The 23144-nt window shown below is 43.8% G+C and overlaps 1 protein-coding gene across 1 annotated transcript in view; it reads left to right on the top strand.

Annotated features, from left to right (window-relative positions):
* LOC143782602 (acetyl-coenzyme A synthetase, cytoplasmic-like) overlaps positions 1–23144 on the top strand; it is a 59031-nt gene that overhangs the window by 24178 nt on the left and 11709 nt on the right. Inside the window, exons 7-15 of the mRNA XM_077270215.1 lie at positions 2474–2552; positions 3703–3840; positions 5982–6152; positions 6508–6641; positions 13494–13626; positions 15986–16042; positions 18578–18658; positions 20396–20504; positions 21326–21394. Of these exons, the coding sequence (XP_077126330.1) occupies positions 2474–2552; positions 3703–3840; positions 5982–6152; positions 6508–6641; positions 13494–13626; positions 15986–16042; positions 18578–18658; positions 20396–20504; positions 21326–21394 (971 nt within the window). The remainder of the gene's footprint in view (positions 1–2473; positions 2553–3702; positions 3841–5981; positions 6153–6507; positions 6642–13493; positions 13627–15985; positions 16043–18577; positions 18659–20395; positions 20505–21325; positions 21395–23144) is intronic.

Here is a 23144-nt window from a genome sequence, read left to right on the forward strand (position 1 = left end):
CCAGCCTGTTACATTCCCAACAGCTGATCCTTTTATTCTCCAGAAAATGCGCTGCCAGATGAATATGGCAGTGGCTACCTCCTAGATCTGAGCATCCTGCATATGGGAGAATCGGGGGAGCCAAACGATTGATCCAATGTTTATCGGGGGTCATTAGAGATCTATTAAATAATGTAGGCACACTGGATTGTGAAATGTGATAAAACTGATAGAAATTCCCCAAATGGAGTTATTTTTCAGTGTCAATGCCTGTGGAACCAAGAACCTATTTTGGCCATAGATCTATTTGGCAAAAACCCGATGGAGCCTAATCTAGTGCTAGTATACACCGAACCTTCTAAATCATAGGATTGTCTCCATTGCTCGGAGCACAAGGAGGATAACCACTCTATATCTCGTGTCACATGTACATTTCACCGTCCCTCACATTATACCGTTTTTCTTGTAGGTAAGGTTGAGTTCACTTGTCCAGTAATTATCTGTGGATGTATCCAATAAACCAAAAAATTGGATCAGCTTCAAACTAATGAAAAACTGATACTTTAAAATGGATTCATTGACATTGACTGACTTGACTGTTGTTTTTAGCCAAACAAAAATCTTTGCATACAATGTGTTTGATCTGGCTACAAAAAAAACAACCTGATTACTTCAGGATCAACTTCTTACATGGTTTAAGTCAATGTGGATGGATCCATATTAAAGTATCAATTTTTCATTAGTTTAAAATGGATCCCGTAAACAAAATACTGGATCAGGCTGAAACAGATGATTACGGGACTTGTGAACTGTGCTTTAAGACCCCCAAGACACGAACGTCGGCCAATATTTGCTTTTCTGGATGACCTTCTAATGTGAATGGGGGTTCCAGACAGGATGATTGTCAGGGGAGATATAGATTGGACATTTATAATTTCGGATTGGCTATCCTTTTGTAATCCCTGACATATGCTGCTAAGGCCGGTTTCACACGTCAGTGGCTCCGGTACGTGAGGTGACCGTTTCCTCACGTACCGGAGACACTGACACACGTAGACCCATAAAAATCAATGCATCTGTTCAGATGTCATTGATTTTTTTTGCGGACCGTGTCTCCGTGTGCCAAACACGGAGACATGTCAGTGTTCGTGGGAGCGCACGTATTACACGGACCCATTAAAGTCAATGGGTCCGTGTAAAACACGGACCTCACACGGACGTTCTCCGTCTGGGGTCCGTGTGCGTGCAGGAGACAGCGCTACAGTAAGCGCTGTCCCCCCCACATGGTGCTGAAGCCGCGATTCATATGTTCCCTGCAGCAGCGTTTGCTGCAGAGAAAATATGAATAATAGTGTTTAAAATAAAGATCTATGTGTCCGCCGCCCTCCCACCCCCTGTGCGCCCCCCCGCTGTCCTGAAAATACTCACCCGCTCCCACGTTGGCTGTCACTCCTTCCTCTCTACCCCGCGCCTTCTACTGTATGCGGTCACGTGGGGCCGCTCATTTACAATCATGAATAGTCGGCTCCGCCCCTATGGGATGTGGAGCCACATATTCATGACTGTAAATGATCGGCCCCACGTGACCGCATACACTAGAAGCCGCGGCCAGACCAGGAAGCAGCGAGGGAGGCGGGTAAGTATTTTCTGAACAGCGGGGGGTCGCACAGGGGGTGGGAGGGCGGGGGACACATAGATCTTTATTTTAAACACTATTATTCATATTTTCTCTGCAGCAAACGCTGCTGCAGGGAACATATGAATCGCGGCTTCAGCGCGATGCAGGGTACCACACGCGTGGGTACCACACGCTCCGTGTGGTACCCACTCGCCATACGGGCGGCACACGTGTGCCGCACGTATGGCCTATGTGAGTTCCCAGGCACACGGACACGGATAACTCCGGTACCGATTTATTCCGGTACCGGAATTATCTGGACGTGTGGGACAGCCCTAACAGAGATGTCTGACATAGACTTTCTCATAGAGAACACATGAGCGCTCGGCAGAGTGAGCTCCTATGTATGGGAGATGTAGCCAAAATAGCTACTGGCCAAACGGTTGTCTGACCGCCATCTAATGTGGATATGAGGCCCTAAACGTCAGGACTGGCTGACCGCCTGATGTGTAAGGAGGCGTCCTGACTATGATCTCGGGGAAGGTGACAGTAGGGCAGTTCGATTATATATGCCCGATTCTCCTGTTCTCTGGAAGAAAAGCTGATGCCAGATGTGTCCGGCAGCCCTGTCCTCCCTGAAAACAGCTGGACATTGATGTGTATAGTGGAGCAGCCATCTATGGCCTACAGACGTCTTAGGAGTACAATGTACAGGATCCTTTACAGATATTACCACAACTACAAAGTTTAGCTGTTAAAAAAAAAAAAATTGTGATTGGCAAGTCGGTGAGCTTGGCATCATGGTTGCGATGTTATGGTTATGTGTTGGTTTATATATTGCATGTTAAAATTGTATTTCTTTTTTCTGTCACACAGGGCACACGCTGTGAAGAATTGCATCGTGGTGAAACACCTTGGGGGGAGACTAAACAACCAAAACACATCCAAACTTCAGGTAAATCGTACATCGATATTGTTTAATTATGTATTTTTTGCCCCAAACTTAGAAGAACGTCTGTCTCATTTTATGACAAAAAAAGGGAGAAGCCAGCACTGCTTAAGGTCAGGACACAATACATAAGGTGCAAATGCACATACTAAATTCTATCTGTATTTCAAATATGAGACATTTAGCAAACAATTGAGGCAGTCCTACTCTACGTATTTTATTTACATTTCAGAATCACTCCCTTGGTGCCGCGAAAGGCAAGCGCAGGTAAAAGCCGATCAGGTCCTGTGCGGACATTTCAGATCTGGCCTCCACACTGCCAAACCAGCAACAAAGTTAAAGGGTGAAACAGGCTGAGACACAGGTGCACAATTAACTAGAGCCTGAGGCAGGGCAGGGCTGCTGTGTGTGTGCACAGCAGCCTATCAATCACAATGAACACAGAAAGAAAGGCGTATCTAACCCAGCGTGCGCGGCAACAGTGGTGGTCAGCCACTAACCAATGTAAAGACAAAAAAAAAGGGAGAAGCCAGCACTGCTTAAGGTCAGGACACAATAATTAATTGTGCACCTGTGTCTCAGCCTGTTTCTGAAATGCTCCAGGTACAGCTTGCTTGTTATGGTAATGTTATCTAATGTGGTCTTTCCTTTTTTTTTTTTTCTCACTCTTAATACATGTAGGAGGCCGTAATGGCACAATGTAAATAAAATACGGAGAGTAGGACTGCCCCATTATGAGAATGCCGTGAAGTGGCGGGGTAGCTCAAAGAATTCATCAATTGTTTGCTAAATGTCTCATATTTGAAATACAGATAGAATTTAGTATGTGCATGTGCACCTTATGTATTGTGTCCTGACCTTAAGCAGTGCTGGCTTCTCCCTTTTTTTTTTTTTTTTTTGTCTCATTTTATGGTTCACTACACTTAGTCTTCCTTATTTAGATTTTTTTTTTTCCTTTAACTTCTGTTCTTTTATCCCGTAACACTTGTGTCTTGAGCACCATTTCACACAGTCTTGTTTACCGCCACTCTATTATGTAGCCCTTCCAGGAGAGAATAATCCTCCTGTACATTCTCTATTTTGGGCCTGAGTGCACATTACATTATGTTTTGCAGCTGTTCATGGTCGCTGATGAATATTTTGTCCCTGTCTGCAGACTGCCTGGAATCCTGATACTGACAGGTGGCTGGATGATCTGATGGCCGCGGCAGAGGAGGAGTGCGAACCGGAGTGGATGGATTCAGAAGATCCTCTGTTTATTCTTTATACAAGTGGCTCCACTGGAAAACCAAAGGTAAGGACTGGAAAAGTCTTTGCAACATTGAATTTCACAAACCATGAGTTATTATTATTAAAAAAACAAACCAAACACTTATTTTCCTATATGATGCTTTTGGTCTCATTGGAAGCAGCTATTCTGGACTCCATCAAACAACCAAGAAAGTGATACATACTAACCCCACCACCATTTTTAGCACATTGGACCTAGTGATTTCCTCTTTAATTGTCTGACATCATTTAATCCACCATATGTTTTCTTATTGATGTGAATGTTGACTTGTCATCTTCTGATTTTCTTCAAACCTTATTAATCTGACCACACAGTACCAGGAAACTCGAGCAAGAAAATGTCACGTCAGTCGTGTCCACGTATGCAGGGACATTTGTAAACATTCTTTGTTTTATGACATGTACAGCCGTGCCTCTCCCTGAATAAACATTCCAGCAAGTGCAGGGTGACATTTTTTTTGTCTAATACAATATCCTGGAAGGCATACTGTTTATTGTGTTATTTAAAATGTACATGCTGTTTCTATAAAAAAAGGCAAAGTCCAGCACTCTGATTCCAGACTGTAAAAACGTGCAGCTTTTCACCTAAGGAACACGGCATATAAAACCGAAATATCCAACAGTGCAAACCATCACATTCGGACCTTGATCAAACACTTAGGAAATACACACCGATTAAAAACCTTTAACATCTGCAATATGGTATACAAAAATGTCATGGGGTACAGATTGATAAACATCTTATTAATAATGATCTAGAAGATCTTGTCTGATTTAAACTTGTAGGGAAATGACCATTGAAAAAATGACAAAAGTCTTCATGGGTCAATAATCTTTCTTTCGTCACCTCTGCTAGACATATTAACCTGCTCCATACCAATAAATCAGAAGCCCATAGTATCATCTTTTATGTTGCTATAAAACATTTTTTTTAGAAACTGCCAAGGTAATATTGGCACTAATATTATAACTGTTAATTTTTCTCTAATTTTCAAATTTAGGAAACTTTTATAGGACCGTCACCATGTTGGTCATAAAGGAGATACTATGGGAGACACTAACGTGCGCATAGAGTAACGTAATAAAAAACCTAAAGCCGTCCACACCATCTGACTGCTCCTACTCTCACATCTACAGACATACATAAATGGTGTCCTCAACCATCTAATTAGTGGCCCAAAAATCTATGAATCCAAATTAGAACATTCGATAACTCCTAGACAAATAGTACGTAATACATAGAATAAATACAAATAAAACCGTGTCCATAGTGACTTTTGTGAGTAGCCCGGCATAGAAGAGCAAGTCTGGAGGCATATGCTGTATACTGGTGGTGAGAAAAATATAGTAAGCTGCCAGCTGGAGAGGTGCGTGAGGCTGGATGCGTTATTGGGGTAGCATGGTCGGAGTGCTATATGCAAGATTACCAAATGGGGGTAAGGTGGTAACCCCTGGATGTAACTGTACTGCCTAGAAAGGTGGGGGGCACATGGCCCGTGTGTGCTTTGTATGGGGAAGCTTTGGCTGTTATTTTACTGCTAATGGGGGGCTCTGAGCTTCACTACTGTGTGGGAGTGTGGTGCTGAATGTGACTCTCAACGCCAGAAAGGTTGGGACCCACTTGATGCCATATCCATGATACAATACAACCTGGTAAATATGGGAAATGGCAGAAGTCCTCACGCCTTAGACCATTCACATTTGGCTTCCTCAGGGGTAATGGTAGAACTGCTGTGAAGATTATATAATATGTGGAATTCACAGCAGACGTAACATTCGGATTACCATTGTAAGATAACCTCCCTAAATCTATCACCTGTGACAGAACCAGAAGTGGCATTTATAGACCACGTGATCGGAATCTGCGTCCATCAGTGATTGCTACTCATTTACTTCTGTCTTTTGGACTTTCAGTAACAGTTTGTACAAAATTGTTGATACCCTTCTGATAGTGAGTAAACCCCACAATGGTCACTGATTTGTCTGATTTTCACTACATCACTTTTGTCAGGCGATTTCCATGACCACTGTTTGTTTTTCTTTAACAGAAGGGTATCGGGTGAATCCACGTCTATATATGCATGCATCAATCCTGGATATTCATGTGTTATTGTGTAATGTAATGATTGACTCCTTGTGTTGCAGGGGGTTTTGCACACCGTTGCAGGATACTTGCTCTACACGGCTCTAACATTCAAGTTCGTGTTTGATTACCACGAAGATGACATTTATTGGTGCACAGCCGACATTGGTTGGATCACAGGCCATTCTTACATTACCTATGGGCCATTAGCTAATGGGGCCACGAGTGTAATGGTAAGTGTTCTCAACTCATTACCTAAAGTACATGTTCTCTACCCATGAAAGGAAATGATATATTGGACTTTTATATCCAGTTAAGCCCCTGTACAAGGCCCAATGAGCACCAGGGTACAGAAATGTCACCTGCATAAAGTTATCAATTACTCTAATATGAAGCATGGCGATCCATCTCTCTTATCAGCCACATTTCACAAATACTAGTAAACTGAAAAGGGCTTATTTCATGTTTGCATAATCTTTTTTTTGGCTACAGATGAATTATTAATGTTGTATTTCATGTAGGTGTAAAAAAAAAAATAAAAAAAAATTATTTGCTTTATCTTTGGCGGTTTTTTTTTTTTTTTTGTAGTTTGAAGGCATTCCTACCTATCCACATGTGGGGAGATTTTGGGAAATCATTGAGAAGTACAAGGTGAACCAGTTTTACACTGCACCCACCGCCATACGCTTACTGATGAAATACGGATGTGATGTCATTCAAAAGTAAGTTTGTTCAACATGTCTGGGGGAAAAAAAATAAAAATATATACACGTTCAGGATTTTTCACGGTTTTTCGCTATAAAACCGTGAAAAAAATGCATACATTAAGCATTCTATTATTAGAATGCAATGCGCACTTTTTGTGCACATGCTGCTTTTTTTTATCCGCGGCGGAATCGCATTCCGGAAAAAAAACGCAGCACGTTCATTCCTTGTGCGGAATCGCGGGATTCCACACACATAGGAATGCATTGATCCGCTTCCTTTCTGCATGTGGCTATGCCCAACATGCTGGAATGTAGCGGATCATGTGCGGTTGGTACCCAGGGTGGAGGAGAGGAGACTCTCTCTCCTCCAGGCCCTGGGAACCATATAATTGTTAAAAAAAAAAATTTAAAATAAAAAAATTATGATTTTCCCTTCCCCCATGGCGGCACACCTGAAAGAAGGGATCCGCCCAGCCAGGACAGGAAACCCTACTGAAAATAAAAGGGCGGTACCTCTCTGTCGCTTCAGTTGGGTTTCCTGTCCTGACAGGGACCCTCGTGCTGAACACGGCGGTAGTTTCCACTTACCCAGGTCCTGTCCCGGCGTGGAAGTACAGGCAGCGCCTGTGCGTCGGTGTTCGGGAGTCTGGAAGCGCCGTCCGCAGGTCCTCCGGGTCTCTGCGTCCGAGCGGGCGTTGTTGCAGCACGGTCGGATATTCCAGCTCCTTCCGTGGCTGCCACGCGGCCCTCCTCCCTCTGCCGGCATCCAGGTGCGGCGGCCGCTTCCGTTGGGGGCGGGCGCCGGATCCAAGATGGCGGCACCCATTAAGAAACGCCGGCCGGTGGAAAGGGACTCCGGCGGCGTGGCAGAGGAGGGGAGGGGCCACTATTGGGCACCGGAGGAGGCGGGGAGTGCAGTGGTCCCCCCATAAAAGGGTGCTTGACCACATAAGACGCGCTCATGTCCAAAAGCTTCAGCATGGAAGTGGGACAACAGGAGCAGCAGCAGCCGCTGCCATCACAGCAGCAGCGTCAGGAGCTCTCGCCAGATGCCTTGCCGAGCCACCAGCACAGGAGCAGCCGCTCAAGTGGTAGGAGCAGAAGCCGTCCTGTCCGGCAAGACTCTTCAGCGTCCAGAAAGGACACTGCACGTGCATCTGTCCAGCCTCCAAAACCGGTACCCTTGACTGTTGGCGGTGGTGAGTGATCTACGTGAATGTCACCCTTATGGTAACAGGGTCCATTTTTTCTGTTTGATCACTAGGGGTCGAGGAAATCTAGCGGCAAAACAAAGAACCGTGAATGTGCCCTTTGTAAAGCCCCGCTTGCAGTTCAGTGGCAGAAGGACCTCTGCTCTGACTGCATTTATAAAACCATACAGGATGAGACCCCTAATTTCGCCACTAGCCTTAAAGCCATAATACAGGCAGAGATAAAAGACTCCTTAAAACTGGCCTTTAAAAAAGCAGGGAGGAAAAGCCGTAAGGTGTCTACGGATTCGGAGGCCTCTCAGAAACAGGAGAGTCAAAAATCATCCCGGTCTCCCTCTACCTCCTCCGCCTCTATCCAGTCCTCAGATTCCTCCTCAGATAGTGATACAGGGGGTCGTCCATGTTTCCCAACTGAGGATGTAGAAAAATGAGTCAAAGCGGTCAGAACTGCAATGGGTCTTAAAGAGGAAAAGACACCTATGTCACTTGAGGATGTCATGTTTGGCGGTTTAGAGGAAAAAAGAAAACAAACATTTCCGGTCAATGCAAAAATCAAAGCATTGATCGAAAAAGAATAGAAAAAACCCGAAAGAATGGGTACCTTACCTTCTTCATCAAAAAGGAGATATCCTTTTGAAGAAAAAGACTCCGAATCCTGGGAGAAAATCCCTAAAATTGACGGTGCGGTAGCCAAATCTTTGAAAAAATCGTCCCTTCCATTTGAAGATTCAGGGGTCCTAAAAGATCCACTGGACAAAAAAGCAGATGAGTTTTTGAGACACATCTGGGAAGCCGCGGCAGGGGGCTTGAAACCAGCTATAGCTGGGACATGAACAGCTCGCGCTCTTATGGTCTGGTTACAGCAGATAGAAGACCAGCTAAGGGATAAAGTTCCTAGGAATGACATTCTTGCAAACCTATCCCTAGTTCAAGGGGCAGCAGCTTTTTTGGCAGATTCCTGCGTGGACTCTGCAAGATTAACAGCTAGGGCCTGTCCAATGCCGCCAGGAGAGCCCTATGGCTTAAAGGTTGTCCGGGAGATTTGCCATCCAAACATAAGCTATGCACCATCCCATGCGACGGTCAACTCCTCTTTGGGAAAAAGTTAGAAGAGATCTTGGAACAGGCAGGAGACAAAAAGAAAGCCTTTCCAACCTTCCCTAAAGATCCTAAAAAAACCTTTTTTACGGAGAAGATTTAACAGAGGCCGACCTCCAGGAGATAGGAGAAATTGGGACTTCAAAGATAAAAGGAGATCAGGCTATATGTTCAAAGGGCCCTCTACATCAGCGAAAAAGTCCCCCCAATGACATTACATCAGAGGTTGGAGGAAGACCATCCATTCTATCCATTAAAAGGGCATTTGGAAGGAAATCTATGTCTTCATCAGGATGTAAGAAATTCCTTAATTTGGTGGACCATAGAGGAACATCTCACTATGGGAGTCCAGTGGCAGAAACCGGTCGAGGACATCATCACGACCGACGCAAGCGGTTTAGGTTGGGGAGCTCACTTAAGATCCCATTCAGTTCAAGGAACTTGGTCCTCCCAAGAAAGGAGCTATGGCTCGAACGTAAAATAACTATGGGCAGTAGAAAAGTTCTTGAAACATTTTCTTCCCCTGCTCGAATCATGACGGACAATCGAGTAGTGGTGGCCTATATCAATCACCAGGGGGGGACGAGGTCTTGGAACCTCATGGAGGTGTCAAACTTACTATTTCATTGGGCAGAACAACACCTGTCTTCCCTAACAGCACTACACATAAGAGGTGTAGAAAACTCACAGGCAGACTTTCTGAGTTGCAGAATTCTGAGACAGGGGGAATGGTCCCTGAATCCCGAGGTGTTCCAACGAATAATACAGGCCTGGGGTACACCAGAGATAGACTTGTTTGCCACCTCACACAACAAAAAAGTTAAAAGATTTTGCTCACTGAACCCAAAGGAACATCCTTTCGCAGTAGATGCCCTACTAATACCATGGAAATTCTCTCTGGCCTACGCATTTCCCCCGATAGTGATTATTCCAACAGTAGTCCGGAAGATCAGAGAAGACCGAGCAAAAATAATACTCATAGCTCCATTCTGGCCAAGAAGGCCATGGTTCTCCCTTCTAAGGCAGATGTCATTAACAGACCCATGGATTCTGCCAGATGTGCCGGACCTGTTAACCCAGGGACCAGTGACCCACTCTCAGGTGAAGGGCTTCCATCTGGCAGCCTGGTATTTGAGAGGGCGCTACTGAGTCGCCAAGGATTCTCACCAGGGTTAGTCTCCACCCTGTTAAAAAGCAGAAAGCCTATAACCTCTAGAATCTACGGTAGGACCTGGAAGAAGTTTATAGACTTCCTGGGTAAACCATTAGGGGATGTAGCTCCAGTGGGTCCCATCCTAGAATTTCTACAAGCAGACTTGCAACTAGGATTAGCAACTAGCACCCTTAAGGTTCAAGTTTCAGCCTTATGGGCCCTATGTAATTGCAACCTAGCATCTAATAGGTGGGTTTCACGATTCATAAAATCCTGTGGCAGGTCTAGACCGGTTATTATCCCCAAAATCCCTCCTTGGGATCTAAATCTAGTCTTGGAGGCTTTAACTAAAGAGCCTTTTGAGCCTTCGCAGGAGTTACCACCTAAATTACTCACCCTGAAAACAGTCCTACTAGTAGCCCTAACATCGGCCCATAGGGTAGGTGATTTACAAGCTCTATCAATATGCCCTCCTTACACTCAGGTTCTTGATGACAGGATAATCCTAAGACCAGATCCAGCGTATCTCCCCAAAGTAGTCCAAAAATTTCATAGGAGTCAGGAGATTACGTTACCATCATTTTGTAATAATCCTAAAAATCCGGGGGAACAAAAGTTCCATATGTTAGATGTAAGGAGATCCATGTTACAATACATGACCATGACTAGTCAGTGGAGGAAAGATCAAACCCTATTTGTAGCCTTTCAGGGTAGTAAAAAGGGGTGTGGGGTAGCTAAAAGTACCATTGCTAGATGGATCAGGGAGGCCATTAGCCTGTCCTATTCTGCAAGTGGCACTCCGGTTCCTGACGGCATCAAGGCTCACTCCACCAGAGCTGTGGCTACTTCCTGGGCAGAGAAGGCTGAGGTATCAATTGACCAAATTTGCAAGGCCGCTACCTGGTCCTCACCCTCAACTTTTTTCAAACACTACCAGCTAGACCTTTCCTCCTCTGCTGACCTAACCTTTGGTAGAAGGGTACTCCAAGCGGTGGTCCCTCCCTAAGGTTTTTTTCTTTCTACAAAAGTCTCTCAGGTGTGCCGGCATGGGGGAAGGGAAAACACCAAGGTTACTTACCGGTAGCTGGTTTTTCCGGAACCCATGACGGCACCCGTATATTCCCCCCCCTTTATCACCCCTTCGGTGTGCACTATTGTTTTGGGTGCTTTTAGTTAATATGATGTGGTGTTGGATTGCCATGTGTACTAACCAGGGGGGCCTCTCATACTCTGAAAACAAACTGAAGCGACAGAGAGGTACCGCCCTTTTATTTTCAGTAGGGTTTCCTGTCCTGGCTGGGCGGATCCCCTCTCTCAGGTGTGCCGTCATGGGTTCCGGAAAAACCAGCTACCGGTAAGTAACCTTGGTGTATTCTCACCTTCTGGCGCCCCTCGCAGCGTTCCCGCTCCTCGCGATGCTTCAGTTCCCAATAATGCATTGCGAAGATGGCCTGTGATGACGTAGCGGTCTCGCGTGATGCTACGTCATCGGAGGTCATTGCCGCAATGCATTATTGGGACCGGAGCATCGCGAGGAGTGGGAAGACTGCTGGAGACGCCGGAAGGTGAGAATATCATGATTTTTTTTATTATTTTTAACGTTCTATCTTTTTACTATTGATGCTGCATAAGCAGCATCAATAGTAAAAAGTTGGTCACACTTGTCAAACACTATGTTTGACAAGTGTGACCAACCTGTCAATCAGTTTTCCAAGCGATGCTACAGATCGCTTGGAAAACGCTAGCATTCTGCAAGCCAATTCCGCATGCGATATACTCTCGGCAGGAGTTGTGGAATTGCCGTGGAAATTTCCGCGGCAATTCTGCAACATGTGCACTTAGCCTAAGGGTACCGTCACACTGAGCAACTTTTGAACGAGAACGACGACGATCCGTGACGTTGCAGCGTCCTGGATAGCGATCTCGTTGTGTTTGACACGCAGCAGCGATCAGGATCCTGCTGTGACATCGCTGGTCAGAGCTAGAAGTCCAGGACTTTATTTCGTCGCTGGATCACCCGCTGTCATCGCTGGATCGGTGTGTGTGACACCGATCCAGCGATGTGTTCACTTGTAACCAGGGTAAACATCGGGTTACTAAGCGCAGGGCTTACCATTGTAAATGTAAAAAAGAAAAAAAACAGTACATACTTACATTCCGGTGTCTGTCACGTCCCTCGCCGTCACCTTCCCGCACTGACTGTGAGCGCCGTAAAGTAAAAGCAGAGCACAGCGGTGACGTCACCGCTGTGCTGTGCTTTACGGCCGGCACTGACAGTCAGTGCGGGAAGCTGACGGCGAGGGACGTGACAGACACCGGAATGTAAGTATGTACTGTTTTTTTTTTTTTTTTTTACATTTACAATGGTAACCAGGGTAAACATCGGGTTACTAAGCGCCGCCCTGCGCTTAGTAACCCGATGTTTACCCTGGTTACCCGGGGACTTCGGCATCGTTGGTCGCTGGAGAGCTGTCTGTGTGACAGCTCTCCAGCGACCACACAACGACTTACCAACGATCACGGCCAGGTCGTATCGCTGGTCGTGATCATTGGTAAATCGTTTAGTGTAACGGTACCTTAAGTCTTGTTACTTGCTGCAAACCATTGTCTGTTTAAATGGAATCTGTTGTAGGATCAACCCTCCAAAGCCATTTATATGGGCACGCAGGTCATAGGAAGCTGATGATGCCTTAATGTCTGTGATCTGATGTCTTATTCCAGAGAAATTCACGTTTTTTTCCTTAATGTTAAGAGCTATGGGCCAAACATAGATCTCCCTGAGAATCTGCCTCCAGAGAGTATTATAAATGAAAGAGAGAGTTACCAGTGTGAAACGTGTAGATCAGGAGAAAAGACTGTCAGTCATTTAAAATAAGCCCTAGAGGCAGATTCTCGGGAAGATTTATGTCCAGCCCATAGATCTGAAAGGAACTCGGCCAGCACAGAATGACTGTTCCAACTAAGTCCCACCACTTGGTGCTTCACAGCGAGGCCAATCATTTGTGTCACTTCCCACCTGCTTGCTTTCCCTCTGTCTCCACCCCCCTCTTCTTAGATGGAAAACAGAGCTGTCAATCAATCTTTACCTTTCTCTGACCCTGCGAAGCCTATCAGCTGAGAAGGTATATAAATGTTTAACCCCACCGTGAAGCACCGAATGCCTCTTCTTGGTTTAAACAGTCATCCTGTGCTGACAGTCCTTTTTAACAGCTCAATTACAGATTTAAAAAATATGGATTACTCTGGAGTAAGCCATCAGATAGTAGATATAGAGGTATCCATTTATATTCCACTTCCCATGTCCTAAATGCCCATATAGACTGCTTAGGAGCGTAGATCCCACTGACAGATTCCCTTACTGATCGCTTATCTGTAAACCCCTAATGTTTTCTTATTTCCTTTCAGGTACAATCTGAATTCTTTAAAAATACTGGGTACAGTAGGAGAGCCCATAAATGCAGAAGCGTGGCTGTGGTACTACAACGTCATCGGTAATCAGAGATGTCCCATTGTTGACACTTTTTGGCAGACAGAAACCGTAAGTAGTCTTTAACCAATTCAAGACCAGACCATTTACATCTGTTCCTGATGAGGCACATTTTCGGTTTTTTTGTTTGTGTTTTTTTTTTTGTTTTTTGTTTTTTTTTCTCTACGTGCAGTTTTTAGAACTATAAAACTTTCTTATTCTGATATTCAAATGGTTTTTGCATCTTTTCCATTTGTCTTGTTATCCTTTTGTTATTTTTGTTATTTTCATACTCTTAAATTTTTTTCCGATGTCTGTGGGAAAATAAAAACAACTTTATTCACTTTTTGTTTTTACCACGCTGGAACACTGAAATGCATTTTAAATGCTGTTACCCTTTTTAGAACTATTATTATTATTATTATTATTATATGTTTTTTTCCCCTTTCCATGACCATTTATTTCCCTATATCTATATTGGACATGTGTGTGAGGTTTTTTTTCTGTTTGTTTTTTTAGACAGGGGCAAGGCTAGTAACCGCAACTGTGTTTGCTTCAGCTTTTATTTATATATATTTTTTCCTTTCAATTATTTGTAATTTAGTGCACACATTATGCCCCCAATAAGTGATAATAAAACAAAATAACAATTCCCCTTTAACTTGGGGTTAGTATATTAACCCCCAGTTGCAAGAGAAATTCGGCCTACTGGCTGCATAGCAGAGCTGAGTGGGTCTCCTAGGACAGCAGTTCTTGCTCCCTCTGTAGATCCAGCTATCACGGGGTCTAGAGAAAGCAATGTCACAGATACTGTATACGGGGCATTTCTTCAGCACTGTGTATACAGTAAAGGCAGAGACGGTAATAAACTGTCTCTGCATCTTCTGCGGGGAAGTCCAGCTGTGTCTGACATTCTGCTCCCCACTCTGCCAGCTACATAAACTCATGCAGCTGCTATGAAGGGGCGGACACACCACTGGTGCAACATGTGCAGTCACACGGGGGCCCAAGAGGTAAGGGGGTCCTCTTCCACCTCTAAAGAAGAGCAACTGTTTAATTTCTAATAGTAATAACACAGGAATGGCAATAGTCAGAGTTGCATAAAATAATATGCCAGAACTTCCCGACATATTGTGTCATCTGTTGGGTCCCCATGTTTGATGTAGGCTCAGGTGCTGAGCTTGTTTCATTCCCAACAGATGGTGGCTGTGTTACACAGTCCTCATTACAGTAACAAGTGAGGTACAGCTCTGCCTGCTGCTATTAATCCCTTAAATGCCGCAGCCCTGTATCTGACAGCGGCATTTGCGGACCTTTAATACACTCCGCAATACTGTGGTATAGAAGTATATAGTACAAGTGATTGTCCAATTGCTGATTCAAATCCCCTGAAAATTAAATGAGAAAAGGAAAAAATGCAAGAATGTTGAGAAGAAAAAATAAAAAATACAAATCTGAACTGCACACCTTTTCCACCTCCCGCATTAAGAATACATGACATATGTGGTATATCTGGTTTGTAAAAGTCCGTTTTATCAAAATATAAAATGATCTAACCTTGTCGGTAAAGGCCATACAAAGGAAAAAAATTGAAACGCTAGAATTGTAGTTTCTCTGATGCTGCAATGCCATAAGGAAATGCATTAAGAAGCTATCAAACTGTGTTTAATCTACCTCAATACAACACATGAACTCCGCTACACACAAAAAAAACAAAAAAACCCTCACACCACTCCATCAACCGAAAAATGAAAATGCTTCAGTTATCAGGAAAAAAAGGCGATACAAGCAAGAAATTTTTATTTTATGAATTTCCACATTTTTTTTCTTACACCACTTTAAACTAGCAGTAGCAGGAAAATATTAGCAAATGCCTCCAATTTTATAGTATAGTTCTTCAGATTCACTATGTCGCTTACCCCATGTGCAGGGCATTGCAGTAGTTTAGGAATCCATGGTTACTACCACTCATAGTGACAGTTGGTTGTTAGTGGTTGTAACCATGGATACCGAAGCTAAGGCAATGCCATTCACATGGAATAAGCGACATGACGAATCAGAAGAACATTTTTACATTTTTAATTGGAGGTATTTGCTAATATTCTTGTCAATACATCTACTACATATTAAGATAGAAAACCTGCTAGGCTCAAAACAATAAAGGAACATTAAGTTATGACTCATGTAAGTAGTATAGGAAAAATTAAAAGTGCAAAAAATAAATAAACAAAATGGATTATCGCCAGGTCAGGAAGGGGCTAAATGGCTAATACGAATGTAACCATTCCTGACATGTTTGTGTGTTAGTTATCTTCCTAAGTTAACTCCATCTTTTCAGATGCTTGTTAGACAAAATATGGAAAACTTAAATGATTTGTTATAAACTGAATATATATATATATATATATGTATATGTATTTTGTATTTTCAGGGAGGTCATGTCATAACTCCTTTGCCAGCCGCTACGCCTCTGAAACCAGGATCTGCTGTAAGTGATTGTCATCTATGATATATCTGCTGATAGAGATGCCGCTATGCTGTTAAGGGGAATCTGTCAGTGGGATCAACCCTCCTAAGCCGTCTATATGGCATGTAGGTCATAGGAAGCTGAATACAATGATACCTTGATATCTGTGATGTGATGTCTTATTACACTGACATCTGAATTTTTCTTATATGTCAATGAGCAATTAAGAGCTATGTGCCGGACATAGCTCTCCCTGAGAATCTGCCTCCAGAGATTATTTTAAATGAAAGGGAGAGTTACCAGTGTGAGACATGTAATGACTGACAGTCTGCTCTACTGATCTGCTTTCTTTCATTTAAAATAAACTCTGGAGGCAGATTCTCAGGAAGTTCTGTGTTCATCCCATAGATCAAGGTATAATTTGAATCCACTTTATATGGCCTGCACGCCCGTATAAACAGTTTGAGTGTGGATCCTACTGCCAAATTACCTTTTTAAGAGCCACTGTTCATGTCAAACCAGGCCTGGGGAGACTGCGGCCCATGGACTGGAAATAGTGTCTTGAGATGAGGGGGGGAGGGCCAGTTCCAGTTTCATTCTCCCCGCCCTCCGAACAACCCCACTCTTATCCATCTGGCATCTCGACTTCAACAATTGTAGAATAGGGAACAGTCAGACATACAGGTTGAATTGTGAAATGGGAAACCACCATATTTTGCGGTTTATAAGACGCACCCCAAATTTTGAGGAGAAAAATAGGAAAAAAAACTTTTTTTTAATAAAATGGTGATGCTTCTTACAATCCATTATTGTTTACAGGGGGTGGCTGTGGTGAAGCAGGGTCCCAGGGTCGCTGCTGGCGGAGGCAGGAGTGGGGTGATGCTGCAGACCCCAGACTGGGAGAAAGGGGTGTTCGGATGTGCGGCGCTGCGGGTGTTCGTTGGTGCGGGGCTCCGCCAACATTTTGTGAAAGCCTGAAGCCCCCACACTCCCATGGTTTACTTTGCAGTGGACTCTGGTAAAATGGCTGCCGGGGGCGGATGGAGATCTCGGTGATGAGATCTCATCTCAAACAATTTTCCTGAAGTCCACCGCTTAGTAAACCATAAAAGTGCGGGGCTCCGGTCTTTAACAAAATGACGGTGGAGCCCCCGCACCACCGAACACCTGCAGCGTCGCACATCCGAACACCCCCTTCTCCCAGTCTGGGGTCCGCAGCATCACCCCAGGACTCCAGCGCTGCAGTGCTAACCTCTGAGCCACCGTGCTGCCCATACTGACAGATTAGTATATATGCATACACCATTCATTGCCATAAGTGCCTCTTGTATGCCACACAAAAAGATGATGCTCCCCAGAAATGACCCCGCTATATGATGTCCATAGTCCTTCTACACAAATTTTCGGTCCCCAAAGCCCCCCAATACCAGACATTAAATATGATTTTTAAAAATAAAATAATTAATTAGCGAAACTGGTGAAATAAAAGGGTTAGACCTGCAGGGAGTATTGTGTCCTACTTTCTTGGGTGTCTACATAGTTACCAAATATATTTCTTAGGGCACTAAACTAATGAGTTAAATGTTGGCAACCATAATGCCGCACATAAGTCAGGAACTGAAATGTGAACTATATATGGGTCCTTGGGGTTAGAAACCAACAAGCCTTTTACAGCTATTAGTTTGTGTCCAAGGCAGACCAAAAAGCTCTTGGCATTCCAGGTCTGTTTTGGGTTTTCCGCTGGCATGTTTCCTATTAGAAGGTCCCTCTTCCCCCACATTGCCTCAGGCTTGGGTTGTATATCTGCAGGCAGAAGTTTCTAACCCTGAGGGCTCATTTCCACTGGCGAGAGACAAATCGGTCCGTAATCTGGACCGAAAAAAGGGATGTAGCGTATGCGATTGTCTTGCGAGTGCAATGCGATTTTTAATCGCACCATCCGTTTTACATCCGTATGACATCCGTTTTATTTCTCTGCAACTATTTTTCTACAGTCATTTACAGGACCATGGACAGTGTTCTAGGCCACAGAATGGTGATGTATCCGTAAAAAACGGACGGAATACGGATGGTCCGTATTCCGTCTGTTTTTTTCTCGCACCCATTGACTTGCATTGGCGAGTCTCGTCCGAGACTTGCAGCAAATCGCAGCATGCTGCGATTTTTTTCTCAGTCCGATTTCGGCTGAGAAAAAAATCGCAAATGAAAAGACACCTATTGAATAACATTGGTCCGAGTGCAATCCGATTTTTTTATCGGATTGCACTCGTCCGTTTTCCTCGCCAGTGGAAATGAACCCTGAGACTCATTATCTGACATCTCCTAAACCTGCCTTATTTATTTGCACCCGCCGGTCTCTAACAGGAATGTTGCATTTTATCTTTTTAATCTTTCTGTTCACATTAGTAGCTGTATAATCCTCGTTGGTGACTTGTAAACATGTTGATGGTTTCTCAATGTATATTTTGAAACCCCCTATTTAACTTATAGTTGAATATAGTTCTGAGCTTTAGAGCTTGCTCGTATCTTGGTTTGATCGATTTCTGGGTTTTATAGACTCTCCCATTCTTTGGAGTGGTTCCTGCAGTACTGAATGAGCACGGAGAGGAGCTGGAAGGGGAGGCCGAGGGCTATCTGGTAAGTGGTGTCCCCATAATTCGGTGACATCCAAGTAATCTAAAATATGTATATGTGTATATATATATATATATATATATATATATATATATATATATATATATATATATATATATATATATATATATATATATATATATATATATATATATATATATATATATATATATATATATATATATAATATATTCTCATAAAGGTTGCAATGGCGAGGATGAGGTTATGAAAGTTTGCAAATTTGCTTCATTAGGGAATTTTGTATTTGCATGTAAGTGGCTTCCAACCCCCTGCTTTTCCTCAGCCAATTTTCCTGCCTTTGGATGCTTTGATGACAGAACTTACGCCATTTGGAGTACAGATGATTGCAGTGATGGGTCAGCACTTTTGCCTTCCTCCTGAGTGTTTGTGTTATCTGGTCAATCTCTCCTGCAGCAGTTTATCCCTAGAGTTAAGGTACCGTCACTCAGCAACTTTACAATGAGAACGACAACGATCCGTGACGTTGCAGCGTCCTGGATAGCGATCTCGTTGTGTTTGACACACAGCAGCGATCTGGATCCCGCTGTGATATCGCTGGTCGGAGCTAGAAGTCCAGAACTTTATTTGGTCATCAGGTCGGCGTGTATCGTCGTGTTTGACAGCAAAAGCAACGATGCCAGCAATGTTTTACATGGAGCTAACGACCTGTGAGAACGATAAGTGAGTCACCGTTACGTCACAGGATCGCTCCTGCATCGTTGTGGAGCTGTTGTGTTTGACGTCTCTACAGCGACCTAAACAGCGACGCTCCGGCGATCGGCTCGTTGTCTATATCGCTGCAGCGTCGCTGAGTGTGACGGTACCTTTAGTGAAGCACAGACGGTGAGCCTTTCACTTCTATCATCTGTATTCCAAACAAGTAATTCTTTAAACCACTGGAAGGCTAAGTTCACATAAGCAAATAAAGAAAAGTTTGTCGTTCATGTGCAAACTGTGTTTATACATGTATTAAAAACTCCGACAAAAGACCGTTTCCTGTGTTTAAAGAATATATAATATATCTGTAAAAATGGGATGATAATCCATATGGGATCTGGTTGTTTTTTTTGTTTGTTTTTTTCCCCTTGGGGGGGGGGGGGGGAAGGGGGGTTGTACCCAGAGACTTGTATGTGCATGTCTCATCTGACAAGGGCAGTAGACTAGTATATGCTGCAAATTTTATTTCCTTTTTTTTTTTATTTCTTTTTTCTACTACTGATGGCAGTTGGACTGAAAATATGGTTGTGTGATCAAGCCCAAAAGGTGATCGGTCATTGAGCTTCATGGCAAAAATTGTATAACGCCACTTATCTGCAGTAAACCCTAGAATGTCACTCAATCCTAGGTACTAATGTACAGCAGCTTTAGTTGTCCTTTTTGTCAATCCGAGAAATGGTGATATCAAGGTGTTCCTGTTGGATATAGTTTCTCCTGGTTAAAAAAACAATCACCAAGTATCTTAAACAGTGATGAGTGAATGTGCTAGGGTAAGGTGTTATCTGAGCATGCTTGGGTGCTAACCGAGTGTCTTCGGCGTGCTCGAATAATATGTTTGAGGCCAGCGGCTGTATGTGTTGTGGCTGTCGAATATCTGCGATACTTGCAGCCACGGGGCTTGAACTGAGCACTCTGACGTCACTCGGTTAGCACCTGAGCATGCTCCGATAACAACTTATCCCAGCACATTCACTAATCTTAACTATATCTTGACAACTTTAGGTCTTCAAGCAGCCATGGCCATCTATTATGAGGACAGTGTATGGCAACCAAGAACGCTTTGAAAATACGTATTTCAGGAAGTTCCCTGGATATTATGTTGCTGGAGATGGTAAGATCAGTACTGGTGTAGAAATTAATGTCTGACCCAAAATCCTGAATTCTCGGTAGTGATCCTAATTATTTTATTTTATGTGAGTGATGCACAAACGTCAACACTGATCCTTGTAGCCGCCATGTTGCATTTTAATGCTAGTTTCCATAATTACAAATATTTAATTTGAAAAAAAAAAAATCTTTCCAATGACTGCCGATGTTTCTGCCCCTCCATGATTTTGAGGAATATGGTTGGATTGGTATCACATCTATACATCATTGTAAAGATTCAGAACCTGGACACTGGGTGACAACCAATGTCTGTCTATATACCACGACCACAAGAGTGGTCCCCTCACCTTACTGCAATACTGAGTAGCAAGTCTGCCTAGTCACGCAGGTATAACTCATGTCTCCTGCAGATTATTGCTGTACTCTGGGAAGGTGCCGAAGAGACAGATGGAGTAAGCCCATTAGACAAGTGGATAATCGGTGAATGCTCGTTCCCGATTGTCGGCCTGTGTAGACACGCCAGTGATCAACCAATGAATGAGCAAAACATTTGCCCGTCGGGTGATAGGAAAATTTAGGCCAGCATTCAAATCATTCTTATTGACCGCGAGGGGGCAGGTGGTGGATTAGTTAGGCAGAAGAGTTTAGCATAGATTAGAGGGTGCGAGAGAGAAGAGAAGGAGGCCACACAGCAGGAGGTTGCAGTAGAGGTAACTACCTACATAAATGAACAGGAAGCAATGGACATTTCAGTTTAGTGACCTTTTCAGTATTGCAAGTACCATGGTGATCTGCTAACCTCAGACCTTCTCATCTGCTTGATAGGATGCAGAAGAGATAAGGACGGATACATCTGGATTACCGGGCGCATTGATGACATGCTGAATGTTTCAGGTAAGTGAAATGAATAGATAGATGTTTAGTGTATATTACACTAAATACACTACATTATCCAATGTGGACCTTTGTGTAGTGCACACTCTGCTCACTGTCAGGTTGTATGCACATGGCAACTCTCAGTACACAGGGCCTGTACTTTAGGGTATGGAGGCCATACACTACCACTGGTCCCTAGTAGGGATGAGCGGACCTGTTGAAGTTCATGTTCTGGAGCACAATGTTTATTCCAAAGTTCCGGTACCCGAACTTGAACCAGAGCCTGAACCACATTGAAAACAATGGGGACTCAAACATTTCAGTTGGAAAATATTCTCGCTGCCTCTGTCCTTCCTCCTTCCGGACTTCCCCGAAATGCCGAATGTTGTGAATTTGGTTTTTGGGCTCCCCCGGTGGTCACTGGTGGTACTGGACTTGTGTGCTTCACTTTCTCTGTTCACCTGTTTCCATCAGGATATGGGTGTATCCTATTTAGCCTTGCTGCTCAGTTATTCTAGTGCCGGCCATCAATGTAACCAGAGCCTTTCTGTTGCATGTTCCTGCTTCTAGACTACTATCAGCTAAGTTGGACTCTTAGTCCTGAGTTTGTTTTGCATTTTTGTTCCAGTTCAGTTATGTTATTTTTCTGTAGCTGGAAGCTCTTGTGGGCCGAAATTGCCACTCCGGTGTCATGAGTTGACACATGAGTCTTAAAGTAATTTCGGGATGGTATTTTAATAGGGTTTTCAGCTGACCGTGAAGTTCCCTATTGTATCTTCTTGCTATCTAGTAAGCGGACCTCGCTTTGCTGAACCTACCTTCATACTGCGTATGTCTTTTCCTCTGAACTCACCGTCAATATATGTGGGGGGCTTCTGTCTCCTTTTTGGGGGAATTTCCCTAGAGGTAAGCCAGGTCTGTCTTTTCCTCTATTAGGGTTAGTTAGTCCTCCGGCTGGCGCTAGGCGTCTAGGGATAAAACGTAGGTACGCCACCCGGCCACTGTTAGTTGTGTGGTAGGTTTAGCTCACGGTCAGCTCGAGATTCCATCACCCAAGAGCTAGTCTGTTGTTTAAGTTCTCTGACGTTCCCTTGCCATTGGGAACCACGACAGCCGAACATTACAACGGACTTCCTGGAGCAGTCAGTGTTCGGCGTTTAGCACTGTACACTAAGACTATGTTCACACGTGTTGTTGGTTTTTTTTTTGTTTGTTTTTTTTAAGTACAAATTTTCAGCAGTGCTTTACAGTACTAGCAAAGGCTGAGATTTCAGAAATCTCATGCCCCCAGCTTGTTTTTTGTCCTCGGTATTTTGTGCAATACCTTGTTTTTTGCAAAATGCAGCATGTCGTCTGTTTCAGCGTTTTTTGTTTTTTTTCTGCGTTGAAAGCAATGGGTGCTGCAAAAAAACGCTGAAAAAACTCAGGTATCAGTTTTTTGCCGCATTTTTGGTGCCAAAACGTGATGAAGTAGAACCAGGCTGGTGTCACATTTGCGGTTGTGTCCGCAGCATTTCTGACGCATTCATCCGCATGCGTCTTGATATCCTATTTTTAACATTGTAGACGCAGGTGCATGCGTTCGCCCGCGTTTGCTTACACATGTGTATTTTCATGGTGCGCGGCTGACGCACCATGTTAGAATTTTTTTTAGAGTCAAATTTCCGCCGCCATACGCATGCTGACGCTTGCGGAAGGAGTGCGTCAAAACAACACATTACAGTCTATAGGAACGCAAGGACATGGGTTCGCTTCCGTTTGCACAAGG

The sequence above is a fragment of the Ranitomeya variabilis genome, chromosome 6, assembly GCF_051348905.1.
Source record: "Ranitomeya variabilis isolate aRanVar5 chromosome 6, aRanVar5.hap1, whole genome shotgun sequence".
Classification (NCBI taxonomy): domain Eukaryota; kingdom Metazoa; phylum Chordata; class Amphibia; order Anura; family Dendrobatidae; genus Ranitomeya; species Ranitomeya variabilis.